Source organism: Coenobita brevimanus, chromosome 3, assembly GCF_032717465.1.
Source record: "Coenobita brevimanus isolate Jiangsu-jjx chromosome 3, ASM3271746v2, whole genome shotgun sequence".
Classification (NCBI taxonomy): domain Eukaryota; kingdom Metazoa; phylum Arthropoda; class Malacostraca; order Decapoda; family Coenobitidae; genus Coenobita; species Coenobita brevimanus.
In genome coordinates this window covers 145,233-168,474 of record NC_136956.1, presented here as the reverse complement: position 1 = coordinate 168,474, position 23,242 = coordinate 145,233, and the positions used below count along the sequence as shown (strand labels likewise).

Here is a 23,242-nt window from a genome sequence, read left to right as displayed (position 1 = left end):
TGTGCAAAGAAGAATCCCATGTCACAGAGAGAGAGAGAGAGAGAGAGAGAGAGAGAGAGAGAGAGAGAGAGAGGATAATTACCCATCATTTCACAGCTGTTTCCTATAATCATTGACACATGGGCAACATTTCAACCTTCAACCCCTTCAGCCCGAGTACAGGGAGGCCTTCACGTGGTGGCACTGATATATCCAGGCGGCTCCACTGCCTTGGTATGCAAAACGTCCCTCAACTCCTTCCCTATCCCCCAAGAGGAGGATGGTTAACAGGATAAGGGCAATTTAAGCTTGTATTCCACTGGGTTCACTACTACTACTACTACTACTACTACTACTGCTACTTCTGCTACCACTACCAACACCACCACCACCACCACCACTATTACTACTACTGCTTTTATGATCACTACTACTACTACTACTACTACTAGTCTACTACAATTACTACCACTAATACCATTACTACTGCTGATACCACCACCACCACCACCACCACCACCACCACCACCACCACTACTACTACTACTACTACTACTACTACTACTACTACTACTGCCACTACTACTATAACTACTACTACTACTACTGCCACTACTACTATAACTACTACTACTACTACTACTACTACTACTGCCACTACTACTTGGGGTTGTTAGATTGAATGCAATTGCATATGCTGATGATATAGCATTACTAGCTGATAGTGAAGAGCATATTCTATATTTGTGTGACATATTTGAACAGAATATTAATAGTCTTAATTTAAGAATTAACAATGATAAATCAAAAATTGTTATATTTCAACATAATAAGAAACAGGCACAAGGTATCCGTTATTTAAATTGTTATGAAGTGGTAAATGAATACAAATATTTAGGCCATGTAATTCAAGACAACTTTTCTGATAATCAAGATATTTATTTCAGATTGAACTCATTTTATGCTAAATTTAATTCAGTAATTAGAAAATTTAAGAACGTTAATGCACAGACGTTACTGTATTTGTTTAAAGCATACTGTGTCCCTGACTATGGTTTAAGTATTTGGAATATGAAAGATATGCTTAAAAGCAATGTATTCAGAAGCTTTGAAAGTGCATTTGCAAATGCTCTTAAGAAAATATATAATGTCCCAAGATTAATAAGTAATCATAGTATATCTAAGGCAGCAGGACTACTTTTACTTAGACACCATGTTGCCCTAGTGCAAGCTAGGTATTGTAAAGCCCTAAGTAGAAAGAATAATGCGGTTTTTAGGTTATTTTATCAGTCCTCTGGCCACCATGTTCCTCATTTATTGAAATATTTTTATGATAAATATGAGATAGATATATTGGATAACTCTGTGGACATTATAAATGCCAGAATTCAGTGGGTGCAGAACCATGAGGAAATAAGTGGTGTGGAGTTAATGTAAATTTCGAAAAAGATGTATAACAGTTGATACTGAATGTGTTGGTATGCAAATTGTATATATTGAATTTATTTATTTATTTTTTTTTTTTTAATTAATGAAATTGGATCAACTCCTCGATCTGATTGTTAAGGATTTATTTATTGTAAATATTTTATTAAATTCAATTGTAAAGGAGTATCTATAGTATTTATGATGATGAAATGTATTATATTTTATGTATCACGAGATACGAAATAAAGACGATTGATTGATTGATTGATTGACTACTACTGCCACTACTACTATAACTACTACTACTACTACTATATTGAGCTCAACTGACACATTCCACAGCCACTCCATGATCCGTACCCTTGTCAACTTAGGAATCCCAAGCACCATTCCCTTAGTGATTTATTTTGCACATTATTTATCATAGTACTGTATTAGGACATTTGGCAGCAGATAGACAGGTAGATAGATGGATAGAGAGAGAGAGAGAGAGAGAGAGAGAGAGAGAGAGAGAAAGAGAGAGAGGGAGAGAGAGAGAGAGATAGGTGGATATATGGATAGATAGGTTAAAGAAGCATCCATAAGTCTTTACCCCACACCAGCAGACTGAGCCGCCCACAAGGCACACAAGATAGGAGATGCAATGAACAGAGGAGGAAAGAAAAAGAAAGCTAGATTTAAAAAAGAGAGAGAGAAGAAGAAGAAGAAAAGAAAATGGATTAAAAAAAGAAAGAGAGAGAAGTGGAAAAGAAAATGGATGAAATGGAGAGAAAGGAAAAGAGAAAATTAATAATAATAAGCCATCGTAGAGCCGAAAATCTTGAAAAAGTGACCCAGCTCGGAATGTGTCAAGTGTTTGTCAGTCATCGTCAATATACCTAGAGTTGTGCCAGACTTTAAGGAGCCTCGTGCTGGTCAGACTCTTGGATCAAGTTTGTTTTACTCCCTTGTCGTAGTTCTCTCGGATTTGAAGGGTAGATATGTTGAAAGTAGACATTGTGAAGCATGAAATGGGTTATAGGAAGTAGAAAAGGCTGTAGGGCAGCAGTAGTAGTAGCAGTAGTATTTGTGGTTTTAGTAGTATTAGTAATATAGTCACGGCGCGCCTGAGGTTATTATCGTGCCCTGGCAACCTACCATTCAAAAGTGCATCTGATTTCATATATAATAGGAGACACCTGTGATTCATGTATAACATGTTCGTGTATAATAATATTCGTGTATAGTATATTCGTTCATAATAATATGATTCGTGTATATGATATGAAATTGGACGCACTTTTGAATGGTAGGTTGCCAGTGTACGATAATGACAAACTCAGAGTCATGCGCCGCGACTATAGTAGTGGTGGTAGTAGCCTCATGTTAACCCAGTGGACTACAGGCGGATGTTTTCCCTCTCCTGCAGTCCATCATCTGTCTTCTGGGTGGCTAGGGAGAGAGGTATGGAACATTTGTATAGCCAGGCAGCTCCACCACCCAGTTATATCAGTGCCATCACATGAAGGCATCCCTCTCCAGTACCTAATTTAGAGTAGACATTGGTAACTAATGCTGAGTGAGCTGGGATGTGATGTTTGTGGACAACCCTTTGCCATTAAATCCAAAAATGTCGTTTTTTCACCGTAACTTGGCCCAGGTTTCATTTATTTAGCATATTTCATGGAGCTCAGTGGCAGAGTAAAATTAAATGACCCTCTACATCCTTCCCACAGCACTTCTTTGTGACGAGCACCATATATTAATCTCTTGTTACAACTCAGCATTCAAGATGGAGAGATGGCAGTTTGAGGCCAAGTTAGAATGAAATGCTGTAACACTTGATGTAGTGCTGCCTACTTCTTCCTTCACCTTTATCATTCTTTTTCTGTGCCTGCCCTCCTCTCTTCCTATTTCTCCCATCTTTCCTGTCACTTCTTGTTACTCTTCTGTCCTTTTCAGGTGGCTTTACATTGAGTGACAAGCCTAATGGTTTCCTGTAAGCCAGAAAACCATTTACAGCACTGGGTGGTAATCATATAACCAACCCATACTTGTTCCTTGTGTCAGCAAGTGGGTTGGTGAAGGGTTAGTGCCGCGCCCCTTAAAACAACTAACTCAAAGATAAACAGCCTCCCCTTACAGGATTATGGCATCTGGCTATAGAAAGATAAACAGATAATTATTATTGTTATTATTGATTATGATGATTATTGTCTCTATCGAATACGTTTATGTAAAGCTACAGAACATGGTGAATGTTTTTGGCGTATCCAATAGAGCCAGGATTCCGGGGGCTTGAATGGTGAGTGAATGGAAGTGTGGCCCATTGGATTGGGCAAATTTGGGCTGTCTGGACATTACTACTCCTCACCCTGCCCTTGGGTGGGAAAGGAAGTCTGGATGATGATGATGATGATGATGAATGATGATTATTAGTATTATCATATATTCACTTATTTATTTTTTGTCCTCAGCACGGAGTATGCGACAGGAGGCCGGGTGTAAGGAGAAGGAAGACATCAGTGTGCTATCCATTGTACTAAACAAAGCCTTCCAATCACTGACGCCAAAAGATCGGATTCGCATTCTGAGAGCCGCGGCATTCCTGGTTGGCACAAAGGAGGTTAGTAGTGCGTCTGTGGTGGTAGTGGTAATGGTGGTGGAAGTAGTAGTTGTGGTCGTAGGAGTGTAATGGTGGAAGTAGTTGTCATGGTAGTAGTGGTGGTGAAAGTAGTAGTTGTGGTGGTAGTAGTGTAATGATGAAAGTACAGTACAGTAGTTGTCGTGATAGTAGTGGTGGTGAAAGTAGTAGTTGTGGTGGTAGTAGTGTGATGGTGGAAGTAGTTGTCATGGTAGTAGTGGTGGTTGTGGAAATAGTTGTGGTGGTAGTTGTAGGGGTAAATTAAGTAATTGTGGTGATAGCAGCGTGATAGTGGAAATACTTTTGATAGTAGGAGTGGCGATAGTGGTTGTGGTTTTAGTAGTAGTCGTAGTAGTGATAGGAAGCGTTAGGAGGAATACGCTGAGGTGGTTTGGCCATGTGGAGAGGATGGAGGGTGAAAGACTGACGAAGACAGTGTATGTGAGGTGGAGGGGGGAAGAGGGAGGGGGAGGCTGAGGATGAGATGAAGGGATGGGGTGGAGAGGTGTGAGAGAGGGGGGTGTGAGTTGGGAGCGGGGCAGTGAAATGGCGGGGGACAGGGCGACGTGGAGGCGATTTGTTTGTGGCCACCCCGAACGGGATTGAGGTGTCTGGCAATAGATAGATAGACAGATAGATAGTAGTAGTAGTAGTAGTAGTAGCAGTAGTAGTAGTAGTAGTCATAGCATTACCCTTTATTTATAACTTGGGTAATATTTTCATGTTTCTACATTGAATACTGAACCATAATAAGAGACTAACACTAGGATATGATGCTAGTCACAAAGAAGTGCTATGGTAAGGATGTAAAGCCAAAGTACGCTCTTATTCTGCCACTGAGCTATATGAAATAAGCCGCAGAATGACAAAACTGAGGCCAGGTTAATGTGAAAGGAGTACAGTAGTATATCGTCACTATATCACCTTCGTAAACACTGATTTGGTCTTGATTTTGCGGTATATATTTAAAAAGTTGTCTGTTGAATGTCCAATGTTGCCTTGGATAGCCACAAGAGCCACCATCACCAGCACATTATCACAACAGCAACGATCAGTCACCAGAAAAACTACCACCACCATCCGCACCACAACAAATCACTACCACCATCACCACAACAAAAACTACCACCACCACCACCACCGCAACAAAAACTACCCCCACCACCCCCACCACAACATATCACTACCACCACCACCACCCCCACCATAACAAAAACAATCACCACCAAAGCAGCCACCACCACCACCATCACAACAACATCAACGGCATTAACAATCACAATACAGTATAAAATATCATCATTGTCACCACCACCACCAAACTTACAGTCCAGCCCTCTTCACAGGTATCACTTGTTGCTGCCCCACATGACTCTGACCCTCTCAGTGAAGATGCTGCCACCCTGGCAGGCCCCGGGAGCAGCAAGCTGGGGCAGGGCCGGGGTGGGGTGGGACACTCATTGGTCCAGCTGACAGTTGGGTGTCGGGGGGAGGTGTCGGAGGCCAGGCAGGGACGGGTTGACTGGGTCGAACTCGGTGCCAAGAATGGGGATTTTGAGGCAGCATTTGGTGTGCCGGTTCTAGGATGGCACGTCACACAGGTAATTTACATTCATGCTTATGTCTTGGGATCATTGATGGTTTAAAGATTTCATTATGTATTCTTTACAGCTCCTGCCCTGTGTGTAGTACATATTACGAGTTGTATTCCATTTACTCTGTCACCAGTGTGACTCCCACTTTGACTCAGCTGCATACAGAATGCATGTTTCAAAATATATTCACAGCTACCCTCTGACCAATACATGTTCTTCATAGGTCCAGCCTCATACAAGGCAAATAAATGAAGGTTTTAAGTTGTGAACCACAGGGCATCATGCAGGAAGTGGAAAGATGGTGGATCCTGTACACACACAGGAACGAGGGTCCTGCACAATCCCAAATGGCCAAAGTGGCAGCCTCCAAGCTGCAGTGTCATAGACAGACCCTGTGATGCAAGGCATAATGAGGGAGGCATCCCACCCCCCAATGGTAGATTGGCAGGTACTCATTACGGCATACCGGATGAGCCCAGGGTCTACCTGAGGTTAAGAAAAATCTCCACCAATGAAGAGATTCAGATCCAGGTCCTCAGGATTAGTGGAGAGTGATCTTAAGCACTGAACCACCTGTGCCTGTTCCCACAAATTTTACCTCTTACAAAGTTCATACATCAAATTGGATTCCATTTTTATCTCATACCAGTGTGACTCCATCATAGTTCTAATCTGTTACAAATCACTTACTTTGGAATTATTGGTAAGTTCTATTCCCTTACCAATCTGTTACCACAATAGGTTAGCCCTGTCTAAAGTGCATACATCAGAATGGATTCACTTCTTTTCTCCTACTTATTGCATATCCCTAACAGGACTAACCACATGCAAAGCACATGAACCAAACTATGCTTAGTTCTCTCTTTCCGTTGTTTCTTTCCTAAAAAATCCAGTCACATACAAAGCACACACACTGAAGTGTTGAAATTCTGTTCTCTCACTAGTGTGTCTCAGCAATAGGTCTAACCCTGCATAAAGTGCATATGTCAAATGTAATTCTTTCTGTTCCCTCATCAGTGCAAATCCCCATTGGCTGAACCCTTACAAAACACAAACAACTACTCCAAAATGTACAGTATTCAGTTCTACTCCCTCACCAGTGTGTATCCCCGCAGGTCCAGCCCCGAACGAAGCGCATCCGTCGTCAAGCTGAATACTCAGGCAACTACGAGGAAGGGGGAGATCTGGAGTACAACCCTGATTACTATCCTGATTATGACTACTATGACTATGGTGATGAAACGGATGGCGATGTGCTCTCTGCTTACGACCTTGAAGAACCAATTGAACCCGAGAGCAGGTATGAGTCCCTTGCTCTAGGTGTCACAGGAGACAGCTTAGCACCTCTTCCCCACCAACTTATTTAACATATTACACCTTAGAACTGTTGTATATCTATCAGTATCATTTAAATGTTGAATTGACTTGAGTCAGTAACTTCTGTCTACACGTATCTATCTATCTATGTATTGCCAGACACCAAAATCCCATAAATGATGGTCACAAGCAAAGTACATCCATGTCTCTGTGTCTTGTGCCATTTGTCTGTCTTCTCTCCAACTCACACTTCCCTCCCTCATATATCTCTCTAGCCTTCAGTCTTTCTGAGTTGTCTCTTCTGTAGTCATGCCCACTTATCCCATTGTCCACAATTTTTTTTTTATGCAAGGAAGAAGAAATCAAAGGCCAGGTGAAGCAAGTCCTAGGAGCTTGGAAGTATAAGTTAATGCTCTATGTAACCCCTCCAGAGCCTGAGAGTGTTAATACAGAGCTTGGCCCTTTCAGAGTGGTGCCTCCTCTCGCCACCCCTGTCTTCCCTGAGTCGTCAGCCACACCAAGACCACAGGACAGGGGCGGTGTGGACGGCTCTCAGATGCACTTCACGCCTGTCCTTGTCTCCACACCCGTCTATGTGAGTGTAGAGAGAGGGAGGGAGAGGGAGAGAGAATGCACTTTATGTCTGTGGTGGGGTGTTGTTGATGACTGTTAGGTATCAATAATGCCTGTGACTATGAATAATGATAATACTGTTGATGATAAGTATAGTACAGATGTTAATGAAGATTGTGTTGATAATGAACAAATTCCCATAAGCCAACCCAACCCAAACCAACCCAACCCAATCCAACCCAAACCGAACCAAACTAAACCATTTGTAACCAAACGTAACCAAACCGGCTTCTGATATCCAGGTACCTGTCAAACCAACGCGTCTGGTGGTTGAAGCAAGTCCGACGGTGACCTACCAAACAGCCACACCCCACCAGCCCACCACCACACCTTCATACACTCCACACCTTGAACCATCCATCACAACGCACCCTACCATGACGGTGAGAAGCGGAGAAGAGAAGGGTAGAGAGAGGGAGAGAATGGGAGAGAGAAAGAGAGAGATGTTGAGGGAGAGAGAGAGAGAGAGAGAAAGAGAAGGATGGTGAGGGAGTGAGAGAGAGAGATAAGGATTTAAGGACATGCATTGATGAGAAACTGAATGGAGTATGCTGTATTTAGATGTACATGTTTTGCGTGGAGTGAGACCTACAGGGATATGCACTGGTGAGAGAGAGAGAGAAAGAGAGAGAGAGATGCTGGCGAAAAAATTGAATGCATTTCAGCGTATATGTATCATGTAGGATTTGACCAATGGGAGATGCACACGAGTGAGAGAGTAGGATTAAATGAAAAGGAGAGAAAGGAAATGAAGAAGAGAGAGGGAAGGGGAAAAGAGAGAGAGAGAGAGAGAGAGAGAGAAATCAATCAGGTTCAGGAATAACGTTTTTTCCAATAGTTCTCCACATAGCCTTCCTGTCAGTGATTGAGTGTTGGTACAAACCTCTGATATTCACATCCGTACATTCTTCATCAACATCATCACCACCATCATCATCGTCGCCATCATCATCGTCGCCATCATCATCATCATCATCATCATCATCATCATCATCCAGTCCCATTTTGACTCATATAAAGAGGAGAGTAGGGTCCCATGGTTAGGCTACTTAGTCCCAACACTTAGGGGAAAGGTGACCAGCCTCACATGCCCCTGAGTAGCATTATGTGAGCTATAAACCCCAACCACCCCTCAGATGGAACCCTTACAGGCTCTATCTGGTTGAAGCACCGTAACCCACTAAACCACCAGGCATCATTCTATTATATACTTTTGACCACCAGATATTTGTCCATCTATCTATCTATCTATCACTCTATCTATTGCCAGACACCTTAATCCCATAAAGGGTGGCCAAAAACAAATCACCTCCCTGTCACCTTGTCCCCTGCCACTTCACTGCCCTCCTCCCAGCCCACACCCCCCTCTCTCATAGACCACTTCATGCTATCCCTCCATCTCATCCTTGACCTCCCCTTCCCTCTACCCCCCCTGCAGTTCATTCACATACATTCTCCTCATTAGTTCATTGGCCTCCCCCTCCTTCCCCCCTTCCACTTCACTCAGATGCACTCTCCTTATTAGTCTCTCATTCATCCCCTCCACATGGCCAAACCACCGCAGTGTATTTCTCCTAACACTATCACATGTGGAAATGATATAATGAAGTGAGTGAAGGAGCGCTTGGCCCATTCATTGTAGCACACATAGGCTTGTTTCATTTACCATTTTTTTCTGGCTCTGTGGACCCTACTATACCCCATCCTAGGGTGGAAGAAGAGGTGTGGATGGTAATGGATAAGGATGGTTAAAATATAAATAATTGTAGAAAGGGATGAAATAATGAATGTACAATAAACCCCCATTATAACTTCATTTTTTTTTTATTGATATTCTTTTGCCATTAAGTCCATGGAGGGTGTGAGTTGCAGGGAGGGCAGCCACATTGTAGAGGACAGGATGACATGGAAGCAGTGTGTTTGTGGCCACCTCATACAGGGTTAAGGCATCTGGCTATAGGGGGACAGATTGTCTAGAAAGAGTGCTTTAATAATGGAAGTTTTAAATCAACCAAAAACACACCTTAAGCTGCTGTATTTTGAAGTACTTTACTAACCCTCCAATAAATGAAGTTGCAAAAACTGAAGCCACAAATATGGAGAGTCAACCGTGGAGTTAAAGGTTTGCAGCAACTAATTTTGACTCCCTCCCACAGGCGGAGACCACCACGCCGCTCTCACAGCCAACGCCTTCCACCATCGCCCCAACCCGACCCCTGGAGCCAGTTGTGGAGGTCAGCACTGAGGTTGGGGTCAAGAACTTCCCTCCACGTGTCAGGACTCGTATACAGAAGCTGGCTTGGGTGGGTATAGTGTGTTTGTTCTAAGCTGATGAAGATCCCTAACGCCTTACAGCTCAGTTTGATGACCAAGTGTAGTACGTTTGCTCTAACCAGACAAGGATGTCCGATCTCTTTCAGTTCAGTTGATGGCAGAGTGTAGTGTGTGTGTTTGAACCTACTGAAGATCCCTAGCCCCTTCCAGCTCAGTCAGTGGCTAAGTTCAGTGCATTCATTCTAACCTGATAAGACTCCCTAACTCCCTTTACCTCAGTTGATGGCCAAGGTAGTCTGATTGAAGGGTCACTTTGTATAGTAATCAAGGAGACCCATTTCTCCCTAAAAAAAAAAAAAAATCCTTACCTCTCTCAGCTCGGATGATGGCCAAGTGTAGTAAAATTAGAGGATTGATTGATTTACAGTTCTTTCCCCGTAAAAGAAAGGCGAGTATAAATATGGGTATGTTAATGGTACAGGAATATCATCATCTGGTCAGTGAGTAATTGGTCAGAAATATTGCAGAAATATCAGCTGCTGAAAATGTAGATATAAGTCGGCATTGTCACAGTAGTATCACTGTACTGTTGTAGTTGCAATGCCAGGCTCATCTGAACATGAACTCGGTGAACTGCAGGCCAGAATTGCTCTACTTCTCCAGTCTGTGTTCATTCTATAGTGGGATGAGGGGACTGGGGGATGCTTGTCCGGTAGAAATGGGCAACTCCACCACCCAGTCATATCATTGCCACCACATGAAGGTATTCTTCTCCATTTGCTGAATTTACTGAAGGGAGAAGTTGACTGTGACAGGGAGAGTATAAGTACTGCTGAACCAGTGTACGGCCAACCAATTGAGATTTAAGAGGAGGAGTTTGAACATATTTGAAAGATGCGTGTGGAGTTAGTGGATAGACAGACAGACAAATAAGGAAGTGAAGGTGTGTTGTGGTACTGATGTGGATGTGTTGGAAAGTGTTGACAGAAATACCTGCTCTGGGATGGTTTGGCCATATGGAGAGGAAGGAGATGAAGAGACTGACAAGGAGAGTGCATATGTGTGAGGTGGAGGGGGAGGGGGAAACCAAGGATGAGGTGGAGGGATGGAGTGAAGAGATATACGAGAGAATGGGGTCGGAATTGGAGGAAGAGCAGCCAAATGACAGGAGACAAAGTGATGGGGAGGTGATATGTTTGTGGCCACCCCTTATGGGATTAAGGCATCTGGCAGCAGATAGATAGATAGGTAAACTGATAGATAGACAGATAGATAGATAGACAGATAGATAGGCAGTGCAGTTGGAAGGATGTGCTGTTCATTTACTGTGGAGATAGAACAAGACATTACCACAACTCAACAGCCTTTGCAGAGCACTTCTTCCTGACTAGCACTGAATTCTAGTGTCCTTCCCCTGTTAGACGTCAGCATTCCAGATGGCGGGATGACAGTTTACACCTAGTTAAAGTAAACAGAGTATAGTTAGATTAGGAAGCTTGTACATTGAAAATAGTGGCTTGGATGCTCAAAGCTGCTGGGAATTTAGACGTGAAAATTGTAATTGGCTTGCTAAATGTAGGTATGGAGGAAGAAGCAGTACCTAAGAATTGGCTGACAAGTGTAAATGTGAATGTATGTGAAGGTCATGTGATGTTGTTGAGAGGGGTTATTTCTGCAGGTTAAAATTGTTACATGAGGCAGTGAAGGTGATGGAAAGGATCATTGAGAACTAGATACAAGGGAAATTAATACATAGGAAGCGCAATTTTTTTTTAATGCCGAGGTGCTGGATAGGGATGCCTTCTTGTGGTGGCAGCGATATAACCAGGTACTTCCACTGCCCATCCATACAAACGTCCCTCATTCCCACCCTGTCCCCTAAAAGTAAGATCATGGATGTCAATGCACCCTGAGCCTACAGTCCACCAGGTTTCATATTCACCTCTTACAGGCCAGATAGGTTCATCAACGTGTCTAACCTCTAATTTTTTACCTCATCTCTATCCTCCAACCTCATCTGTGTCCTCTATTATCATTTCTAACATCAAACCTCACCCCTAGCCCCTCCTCTGACTCACCTGTAACATTTAACCTCTCCTCCAACCCCTGACTTTATCTGTAACCTCTACCTTGACTTCCCCTCCCCTTACCTATCATCCCTCACCTCTTCCCTCACACATCTGTCCCCTTTAACTTCTCTCCTCTATTTCCAACCTCTAAGCTTCACTCTAACCTCTCCTCCAACCCCTAACTTCACCCCTAACCTCTCCTTTGACTTCCCCTCCCCCTACCTATCTTCCCTTACCTCTTCCCTCTCAAATCTCGTTCCTCCAACTTTTCTCTTCTATTTTACAACCTCTAAGCTCCACTCTAACCTTCCTCCAACCCCTAACTTCACCCCTAACCTCTCCTTTGACTTCCCCTCCCCCTACCTATCTTCCCTCAACTCTTCTTTCTCAAATCTCATGCCTCCAACTTTTCTCTTCTATTTTCCAACCTTTAAACTCCACTCTAACCTTCCTCCAACCCTTAACTTCACCCCTTAGCTCTCGTTTGACTTCTCCTCCCTGTACCTATCTTCCCTCACCTCTTCAGTCTCAAGTCTCGTTCCTCCAGCTTTTGCCTTCTGTTTTCCAGCCTCTAAACTTCTCTTCTAACCTCCCACAGATGACCGGTCATGTGTATCGGCTGGCCATACCCCAGGACATGTTTATGGACCTCGAGGATGGCAACACAAGGAATCTGCGACTGCTTTTCAAAACGTTACAGGGACAGAGTCTGGGCCGGACATCCTGGATCCAGTTCAATCCGACAGAACAGTACATCTACGCCTTGTGAGTTGACAGGTGGTTTGTGGATAGTGATGACGATGATGATGATGATGATGATGATGATCAGGAGGAGAAGGGGGAGGAGGAGGAGGAGGAGCAGGAAGAGGAAGAGGAAGAGAGGAGGACTGCAGAGTTGGACAGAAAAAGGTGAAGAGTTATTGGCAAAGAAGAACATAGAAAAAGGGAATTGTACTGTGGTCTTACTACATATGTTAGTGATGTTCCCCAGGATATAAAAATATTTCCTTATAGTTACTGATTTTCGCTTTTTTCTCATCATCCTTTCTCTATCACAATAACTATTTCTCTGCCATCGGAACCACTTGTGATCTGCTGTGATGCTCTTAATCTGTGCCGCCAGTGAGATGCAGAATATATAAAAAAAGAAAAGTTTCATTATTCCATTGTTACGGCACTGAAACCTTCTATCATTCCAACCATCCACTCATCAAATATGCCAACATTCCAATATCCAGACCCTTCGTCATTCCAGCGTTTCAGTATTCCAATATTATTTTTTGATGTGTTCAGCAGTGGGTATCAGCTCAACCCATAAGACACAACAGTCCTACATCTCATACAGCTGTACATGTCACCACTTAGGTATTAACACCCACTCTCTGTATTTAACACCGGTACCTGCTAGGGCTGCTCACACATGACTAGTGTATTGGTATTAGTGAGGAAGTTTTTATAACATGTCAGTGGGTCTTTCAGTAAAGTTTGTGTCACTGATTTTGAATTACGTGGTACGTGAACTGCTCCCTGTCCCATTTTTGGATCAAACTTGCATAATCTCAGGCAGCAGACAACTTCCCTTACCACTTGGCCACCTCCTCTCCCTCAGGCCGCTGGAGGAGCACATCGGCCGCTACAACTTCCAGCTGGAGGCACTGGATTCAGAGGGCGAGAGCGTCCATGACACCATCCACATCCACGTACAGCAGCCAAAACAGGCTCGCAACTTCAACCACAGATTCACTGCAACATTTAATATACAGAAGAAATATGAATACGAATTTGTGTACTCACTGGACTGGCAGGTGAGTAAGAGAGAGAAAGTGAGAAAGAGAGACAGAGAGAGAGACAGAGACAGAGACAGAGAGATAGGGGGAGGGGGGAGGAAGAAAAAAGTATCCTTACACAGAGCTTCACCATAACTTCCAGAGAAGCTGCAATGGAACTGTAAGACATTATAGTTTTTTATTTAACCAGCACTTCATAGAGAGAAATACCATAGTGAGAAACAAAGATAAAAGTGTGAGCAAACATTGTATGACAAGTTCTGTGCTTATCTCCATATTATAGGCCTTTGAATGTGTGTTAGGTTATGCAGCCAGTGTTCTGAGATACAAGGTCACCATATCACCCAGATTAGCATAATTACCTCCCTTATGCATTACCTTGGCTACTGTATCTTGGGCCTTTGAGCCTGTGGTGGGGCATTACCCTGGGCACTTATTTTACCCACCAGCTCACAAGGGCTGTATGCACACCTGAGTCCAGCATATGCCAGCAGCCTGCACCAGGATTCAGACTCTGGCGATAATAGGCAGGCAGTGACTGAGCAAAGAGTAGCAATGCAAACCTCTTGGTCACAAAAAGAGACTTACAACCAAGACTTTATCATTTCTTGTTACAAATTAATACTGTAGTTCCTCATGCAGCTTTCCTTCTCTCAGACCAAGGAAGGGTAGTAGATAGCAGACGTTTATGGGATATCTGATCTAACCTAAATTATCTGTTTATTGCCAGATGCCTTAATCCTGTAAGGGGTGACCACAAACAAATCACCTCCATGTCATCTGGTCCCCTGCCATTTCACTGCCCTGCTCCCAGCTTGCACCCCCTCCCTTCTCTTATATACTTCTCCACTCCATCCCTCGATCTCATCCTTGGCCTCCCCCCTCCCTGTCCCCCCCTTCCACCTCACTCACATACAATCTCCTCATCAGTCTCTCACTCTCCACCTAAACTAACCTACCCTAGTGTAACCAACCTAACCCAAACAAACCTAACCTAACTCAGACGCTCCTTCCCTCACAGATCTCTCCCCTCCTCCACCTCACACACATACACCCTCTTCATTAGTCTCTCCACCTAAACTAACCCACCCTGATGCAACCAACCTAACCCAGACAAACCTAACTCAGACTCTCCTTCCTCTCACAGATCAAGGCAGTGGAGAAGATAGCAGCTGTGTACGGTGACGCCACGACGGACCTGATCAATGTTTGGTCCATATCCCGCAACCCCAACAAAGTGACGTGGACCAATACATCACTGGCTGACCCCCGCTCCAACACCTGTCCCACTGATGAAATTGAGGCACTAGCTGAGGTGAGAGAGAGAGAGAGAGTGTATGTTCTTACTAAATTGTTTTCAGATGTTTGTGTGTATACCGAATTGTGTCAGGCTTATGATGTCTGATCTTCCATTACTGTGTGTGTGTGTGTGTGTGTGTGTGTGTGTGTGTGTGTGTGTGTGTTTGTGTGTGTGTGTTTGTGTGTGTGTGTGTGTTTGAATGTAAGGCCAGTGTGAGTTTTCGTCATCTTATCATCATCATCTTTCATTTTTTTTAACGTTCCCCTCCCTTCCCCATCCCCCCTTTGAACGTTCCCCTCCCAACCCCTCCCCCCTTTGAACGTTCCCCTCCCAACCCCTCTCACCTTAGAACGTTCCCCTCCCAACCCCTCCCCCCTTTGAACGTTCCCCTCCCAACCCCTCTCACCTTAGAACGTTCCCCTCCCAACCCCTCCCCCCTTTGAACGTTCCCCTCTCAACCCCTCAAACCTTTGAACATTTCCCTCCCAACCCCTCCATCTAAGAATGTTCCCCTCCCACCTTAGAACATTCCCCTCTCTTTTGCAGGTTGTGACAGGAGGCGGTGAACATGGAGCGACGAGGGAGGTGAAGCAAGCGTTTGAGCCTGAGTTTAACCTGAAGCGTGTACACCTTCATTACCTGGGCACCTGTCAGCACCACCCCCACCCTGGACACACCCCCACAAGACACGGAGAGACTGGTGAGGGGAGGAGAGATGAGAGAGGGGGGAGAGGGTGAGGGAGGGAGGAAGCAGGAAGGGAAGGGAAGAAGAGGAGAGAGGGGGGGGGGTAGAGGGAGGAAGCAAGAAAGGAAGGGAGAATAGGAAGGAAGGGAAGGGAAGAAGAGGAGAAAGAGAAGGGAAGGAAAAGAAAAGAGTGGAAAGATAACCTGAGGCATACACTCCCACACCAGGGATGTGCTGGTGAAGGAGGGAGGGATGGAGGTAAGAAGAGGGAAGGAGAGAGGGAGGGATGGAGGGAAGAAGGAGGGAAGGAGACAGAGGGAGGGATGGAAGGAAGAAGGTGGGAAGGGGACAGAGAGAGGGATGGAGGGAAGGAGAGAGGGAGGGAGGGATAAGGGTAAGAAGAGGGAAGGAGAGAGAGAGGAAGGGATGGAGGGAGGAAGGAAGGAGGAAGGGATGGAGGTAAGAAGGAGGGAAGAAGAGAGAGAGGAAGGGATGGAGGGAGGAAGGAGGGAGGGATAGAGAGAAGGAGGGAAGGGGACAGAGAGTGGGAGAGCATGAGGAAAGCAAAAGGCAAGAGGACATTGAAGAAGAAAATGGAAGGAATTGTAGGAAAGGATGGACTGAAGCAACTGACTCTACATATTCCCCAGTTTCCTAAGCATGTTTCATTCAGGCACCAGGTGGCCTAGTGGGTCAGGATGCCTTAGTCAGAGTGGAGGTCCTGCATAGATTTCATCCTCATGAAGTAGTTAGGTTTTTAAATCCTTTTTTAACGTGGCAGCGTCTGGATTGACTTTATCGGATACGTTTATGTGAAGCTACAGAATGTGGTGAATGTTTTTGGTGTATCTGATAGAGCCAGGATTCTGGGGGATTGAACAGTGAGTGAATGGAAGCGTGGCCCATTGGATTGGGCAAACTTGGGCTGTCTGGACATTGCTGCCTCTCATCCTGCCCTAAGATGGGAAAGGAGGTCCCGATGCTGATGATGATGATGAAGAATCCTGTAATGCCGTCATGGGAAGTACATTAGTCATCTACCTTTAAATTGACTACCCTGCCTAGCTTTGGGACCCTATACCTCATAAGAGACTGAATTTAACTTTTTAAATATTCCATCTCTGTCTCTCCCCAGAATCGGAAGGAACGGAAGGGCAGGGCGGACGGAGAGTCAACAACATCATGCCGCTGATACGAAACCAGATTGACTTCTTGAATGCCACACAGGGATCACTGTTTACATTCAAGGTCCCTCTGGTAAGTGAGAGAGAGAGAGAGAGAGAGAGAGAGAGAGAATGGGGAAGAAAAATAAAGCGAGGTATGAGACGAAAGAAAAATGAGAGAGAGAGAGAGAGAGCAGTGATATCTAGTTGTTGATGTTGTAACATCAGGTTCATCTGAACTGTAAACCCAGTGGACTGCAGAATGAGGTTACCCTTTTCTAGGATCCATCATCCTTCTTTTGAAGGGATAAGGAGGGGATTGAGGGACATTTATATAGCCAAGCAGCTCCACCACCCATTCATATCAGTGCCACCACCTGAAGGCAGCCCTCTCCACCCCCAGAAATAGTCATAAGAGAGTGGGGCTCCCCTCCCTGTGCAGTTTAAGTTATAAATATACAACCCTGTGTTCATAATTCTTTGTTTACTTTAAAATACTTTCATATGTTATTTAGGATTGTTCTGTCTGTCTATCTATTGCCAGACAGACAAAACAAAATTGCCTCCACGTCACCTTCTCCCCTGCCATTTCACTGCCCTGCTCCCAGTTCACACACCCCTCCCTCCTATACTTCACTCCATCCCTCCATCTCATCCTTGGCCTCCCCCTCCCTCTCCCCCCCTCCACCTCACTCACATACTCTCTCCTTATCAGTCTCTCACTCCATCCTCTCCACTTAGACTGTAGTTAGTTTATATCTGTAAGGGAATCATAGCTTTTGAATGGTCTAAGGGAAGTGTTTTATATGCAGTGTTGTGGGGAAGTAAAAACCTAACTTGAAAGCAACTTTATAGTGAATCATAGGCTTTTATAGTTGTGGTGTGAATGTGGATGTGATAGGAAGCATTTGCAGGAACACACTGAGGTGGTTTGGCCATGTGATGAGGATGGAGGGTGAGAGACTGATGAGGAGAGTGTATGTTAGTGAGGTGGAGGGGGGGGAGGCCAAGGATGAGATGGAGGGATGGAGTGGAGAGGTATATGAGAGAGGGGGGGTGAGATGGGAGCAGGACAGTGAAATGGCGGGGGACAGGGCGACATTGGCAATTCGTTTGTGGCCACCCCGTACGGGATTAAGGTGTCTGGCAATTGATAGATAGATAGAAATTTGCCAGTTGCCCCATTTATAGCATCAGTTGTATGGAGAAAGGACCCATCTACTTTATCTGACCCCTGTTTTGCCCACAGAACATGAAGTGACCAAAACAAGCCTAAGTCATTCCAACCAAACCCTAGGCATCCAACTCAGTCCTACCTTAACAGCATAAACTAATCTCTCTTAACATTACCCTAACCTCACCTGATCTCTCCTAACTTTCCCCTAATCTTACCTAATCTCCTAACTTCCTCCCAATCTAACTCAGTCTCTTGTAACTTTCTCCTAGTCTAACCTAATCTCTCCTAACCTTATCTAATCTCTCCTAACTTTCCCCTAAAGAAACCTAATCTCCCCTAACTTTCCCCTCTCTGACTTTAATCTCTCCTAGCTTTCCCCTAACAGTCTCTAATCTTGTATCTTTCTCCTTCCCTAATCTAATCTTTCCAAACATTCTTCCAGCCTAACCAAATCCAACTCAGAATAACCTTACCTATCTACCTATATACCCAGGCTACTTCTCCCAAAAGGGGGGTAGCCGAGACACGACAACACACTCCCAATTTACTCATCCACACATACACATTTACTCATATGTTAGCCCCAGGGGGAGAAGGGACAGATCCTCACCACACCACACTACATGAGAGTCAACTGCTCACTCAGCACTAACCAATCCAGTTGAACTATCTATCTATCTATATACCTAGGCTGCTTCCCCCAAAGAAAGGGAGGTAGCTGAGACAGGACGACACACTCCCCATTTACTCATCCATTCAAACACATTCATTCGCATCTTAGCCCCAGGGGGAGAAGGGACAGATCCTCACCACACCACACTACATGAGAGTCAACTGCGCACTCAGCGCTAACCAGTCCAGTTGAACTAGAGCTCATGAATTTTTCCCACCAGGACACTTGCTATGACACAGAGGACGGTGACTCCAGCAACCTGAAGATGCGTCTTCTGACCCAAAACCTTTCCGTGCCACCCAACACATCCTGGCTTCAGTTCGACTCGGCCAACCAGGAGTTCTACGGCATCCCGCTGGCCGAGGATGTGGGGCGCAATGAGTATATGCTGGTAGGTGTGGTGGTGTTTTGGTAGGCCTTGTGTTTGGTGATATTAGTGTGTGTGTTATGATGGTATTATTATTTTATGATGGTATGAGTAGGCAGCTTTTTACCCTCCCAGAAGAGAGCTGAGAGCTCATATAGTCCGATCTATGTGTGTGTGTGTGTGTGTGTGTGTGTGTGTGTGTGTGTGTGTGTGTGTGTGTGTGTGTGTCTAACCTTGTCTTGTTTTTAGCTCTCCTTGTTTTATTTTGGCTGAAGACATACGACATAATGAGTATATGCTGGTAGTTTTTTTTTTTTTTTTTTTTTTTTTTGCTATTCTCTTTTTCTTTGCTAGTTTTCTGTATATTTAAACTGCGTGACTCACTCAGTTGGGCGTGCTGTTGGTTAGTTCTCCATCTGTTATGCCTTTCTTGCTCTGCGGACCCTACCTCACAACATCCGTTATTGCAAAAAAAAAAAATGTCGAGTTGATAATGATGATGATGATGATGATGTCTTTTTTTTTGGGGGGGTAGGGGGTACTTATCCTTCTTTTGCCTTTGCTATCCTTGTCTTATTTTACAGCATCTCAGTGACCCAGGATATTGGCAGAAATGTGTTTTGCATGCGATTCATTTATGTTTTGAAAGGTTTTGGCGATACATTCATGTGTAAGCCTTTTTTGACAAGCCTAATCGTTTGCTGTAATGCAGGAAACCACATACAGTGCTAGGTAGCAACCATATAACCAAAGAATGGGGTGCTGTGGAGCCTACTATGATCCATCCATCCATTCATCATCCAATCCTATGTCACCCTCCTTGTTAAATGGGTGGTGAGACACAACTGTGGTGTCCATCCAGAATCCAAACCTCCACACTCTTCCCTGCACCTCAGTAGCATGAGGCACTGTCCAACACAAGCAAACATCAGTTCAGTGCATGCGATAACCCTGCAGGGGCAGTTGCTTGCCTGCAGTTTATGGGTCTGCTTAGTTAGGCAGACTGGGGTTACTCTACTACTTATACTAGTAGTCTCATCATGCATTTTGTGGTCTCAGTATATTCCCTTCTTCCTTCATATGAACTTTTTTCCTTTCATCCACTCCACCCACTTCCATCTCTTTTCGTTCACTACACTTTCAACCTCTACATTCCACCAAGCTGTACTGTTCTTACTGTTTTCCATTCACCATATCTTGGACCAGATTTTGTCCTTGTGCAACTTGTTTCACGCGGCTGAATAGCAATATAAGACAATGCCATAGCTCAGCATCCTTTCCAGTGCACTTCTTTGTGACTAGTATCATATTCTGGTGTTACTCTCTTTTTACAACTCAGTATTCAGGACACTAGATCAAGCTTCATTTGGTTATATGGTTACCACCCAGCACGGAAAAAGGTTTTGTGGGTTGGAGGATGTGCTTTAGCTTGTCAGTCAGTGTAGAGTCACCTGCAGAGAGAGAGAGATCATTATATCAAGTGACTGGGTAATGGGTGCTTCAAACTACCACAAATGCCTATCATTACTGTTATCAGTATATACTCTTGTTGCCTCTCACACCCACATCCAGTGCTGCAGGTGTGTGAGAATGGTGATTTGGTGTGTGTGTGTGTGTGTGTGTGTGTGTGTGTGTGTGTGTGTGTGTGTGTGTGTGTGTGTGTGTGTGTGTGTTTCTTTTTATTGTTTTCCTTTCCCATCCCTTTTCTTCCTTTTCCTTCATATCCCTTCCCTTCCCTTCCCTTCCTTTCCCTTCCCTTCCCTTCCCTTACCTTTCCATCCCATCCCATCCCATCCCATCCTATCCCTTCCCTTCCCTTCCCTTCTTTTCTCTCCTCTCTTTTCCTTTCATTGCTCCTCTCTTCTGGTCACTTACTCCTCTCCATCTTACAGGAGTGTGAGGACAGTGACGGTGGATCAGTGAAGGATGCTTTGTTTGTGACAGTGATGCCTCGCCCCTCAAAGAAGCTCCCTCCAGTCCAGTTCTCCCTCACGGTGGCCGACAAATACTCAGACTTTGTGGGGATGCCGCAGAGGAAGACCAAGCTAATCCGGCGCATCGGGGAGGCATTCGGAGATGAGGATGCACGTAATGTCGGTGTGGACAGTTTCCGCATGGGGTCAGTCATAGTCACGTGGCACAACACCTCCCTCCCAGCCGAGCCTTGTCCAGACCAGGAGATTCAACAGCTCAGGAACAAAATGGTGACCAATGATGGGGATCTCAAGCCAGAGTTCGTCGAGTTCTTCTCCAGCGAGTTCAAGGTTTTAGCCGGGTCGGTGATGCCTACCGGGGCATGCCTGGGAGAAGATACGCCAACCCATGTAGAGGAGGAAGTCCATCGTCCCCCAGTTGATGAGGCAGTCGAGGAGGAAGACAATGACTACCTCCTGAACTTCATCATCCCAGCAGTAATTATTGCGGCCATGTTGCTGCTGGCGGCCATCATTGCCTGCTGTCTGTACCGCCGCCGCCGCTATGGCAAGATGACCATGGCCGATGACAGCACCTTCGTCAGCAAGGGCATCCCCATCATCTTTGCCGAGGAGCTGGACGACCGCCCCGACCCGGCCAAGAGCCCCGTCATCATGAAGGACGAGAAGCCGCCCCTTCCCCCGCCGGAGTACCAGCGTGGGTCGTCTCCCCCAGCATCGGCCCCCACCCCCCCATCCTCTGACAGGCGCCGGCGGCCGCACTCCGGGGAGGCTGCGGACGACGCGCCATCCTACCAGCCGCCACCGCCATTCACCGCCACCAACGGAGCATCTCGCCACCCCAGGCCTAACATGCCACCCACATACAGGAAACCACCCACATATGTACCACCTTAAGGAGGATCAGGCCAGGCTCAACCCCCAGTGTACTACAGAACAGAGGTGCTGGGTGGATGAAAGAGTGAGTGAAAGAGAGAGAGAGAGGCCACATGCACAGCACAAAGGTTGAGTGAGAAAGTGAAAGAGAGAAAGGTCACACATACAGCATAGGGGTTGAATGTGAGAGAGAGAGAGAGAGAGAGAGAAAGGGAGATCATATGCACAAAATAAAGTTGATTAAGGAAGTGAGGCATAGAGTTCACATGCACAACACAAGCTGAGTGAGAGAGTGAGTGTGAGAGTGAGAAAATGAGAGAGAGAGAAAGAGGTCATATATGCAGTACAGGATTCAGCAAGAAAGCAAAACAGAAAGAAAGGCATCACGCACAACTCCGAGAGAGAGAGAGATAGGGTGAGAGAATGAGAGTGTGAGAGCGAGAGAGTGACACGCACAGCACGGGGGTTGAGCGCTGGGTCCTTAGGGGGTTTCCACATGTGCAGAAGTTGTAATAGTTGTTTTCTAACTTTTCACCAAGAATTCACAAAACTACAATAGGCCTAACCAATCTATCTGTCTATCTATCGCCAGACGCCTTCATCCCATCAGGGGTGACCAAACTAATCAAGAATTATTAATCCCACATAATCATAGTTACTTTTGTAGGCTATCTGAAATTGAAGGCCATTTTCTAAGTGGTTCTGGAGTCCCCTAACACCCCTTCCTTAGCGGTTCATTTTGTGGATTGATGGTAAGGGTTAATATGCAAAATAAATCACTAAGGAAAAGGTGCTAGAAGGCCTCCTGTACCACGTGGAAATGGAACCTCGAGGCACATTTGGAAGGATGATAATTTGGTCCATCATTTTATCATTGCAGTCAGTTTTTAAGGAGTTTCGGCCAGATTATGAAATACTGAGGATGCCAGGGTGGATTGGAGCCCTTATGATTTTTATGATCATCTATGGAACGCCTGTAAGTGGTAGGTGTGGTCTGCCTGTATCCCACGTCAGGTTTGGTAGTCAGAATGGTTGCAGGAAGATCAGGTGCTTTGTAGTCAGCATGGATAGGGAAGGAGGGGACAGTTTGTAGTCAGAATGGATACAGAAACATCAAACTTTTGTGGTCAGAATGGACACAGAAAGATGAGAAATTTTTGCAGTCAGAATGGATAGAAATGATTTTGTAATCAGAATGCATACGGAAAGATCAAACTCATGTGGTCAGAACGCATACAAAAGAGTGTTTTATAGGTAGAATGGATACAGAATGATTAGAAACTTTGTAGTCAGAATGTATACAGAAAAGTGAGGCATTTTGTGGTTAGAATGCATATAGAAAGAACAAACTTTTAACGAATA

General features: G+C 44.9%; 1 protein-coding gene across 1 annotated transcript in view; it reads left to right on the top strand.

Moving 5' to 3' along the window:
- The window catches only part of Dg (Dystroglycan), a 65,046-nt gene extending 42,066 nt beyond the window's left edge, over positions 1-22,980 (top strand). The window contains exons 4-16 of the mRNA XM_080268022.1: positions 3,864-4,012; positions 5,377-5,631; positions 6,741-6,925; positions 7,411-7,537; positions 7,818-7,958; positions 9,732-9,878; positions 12,517-12,683; positions 13,528-13,723; positions 14,853-15,020; positions 15,552-15,705; positions 16,826-16,947; positions 18,924-19,094; positions 20,963-22,980. Of these exons, the coding sequence (XP_080124148.1) occupies positions 3,864-4,012; positions 5,377-5,631; positions 6,741-6,925; positions 7,411-7,537; positions 7,818-7,958; positions 9,732-9,878; positions 12,517-12,683; positions 13,528-13,723; positions 14,853-15,020; positions 15,552-15,705; positions 16,826-16,947; positions 18,924-19,094; positions 20,963-21,901 (2,921 nt within the window). The 3' untranslated portion in view covers positions 21,902-22,980. The remainder of the gene's footprint in view (positions 1-3,863; positions 4,013-5,376; positions 5,632-6,740; positions 6,926-7,410; positions 7,538-7,817; positions 7,959-9,731; positions 9,879-12,516; positions 12,684-13,527; positions 13,724-14,852; positions 15,021-15,551; positions 15,706-16,825; positions 16,948-18,923; positions 19,095-20,962) is intronic.
- Positions 22,981-23,242: the final 262 nt, after the last annotated feature.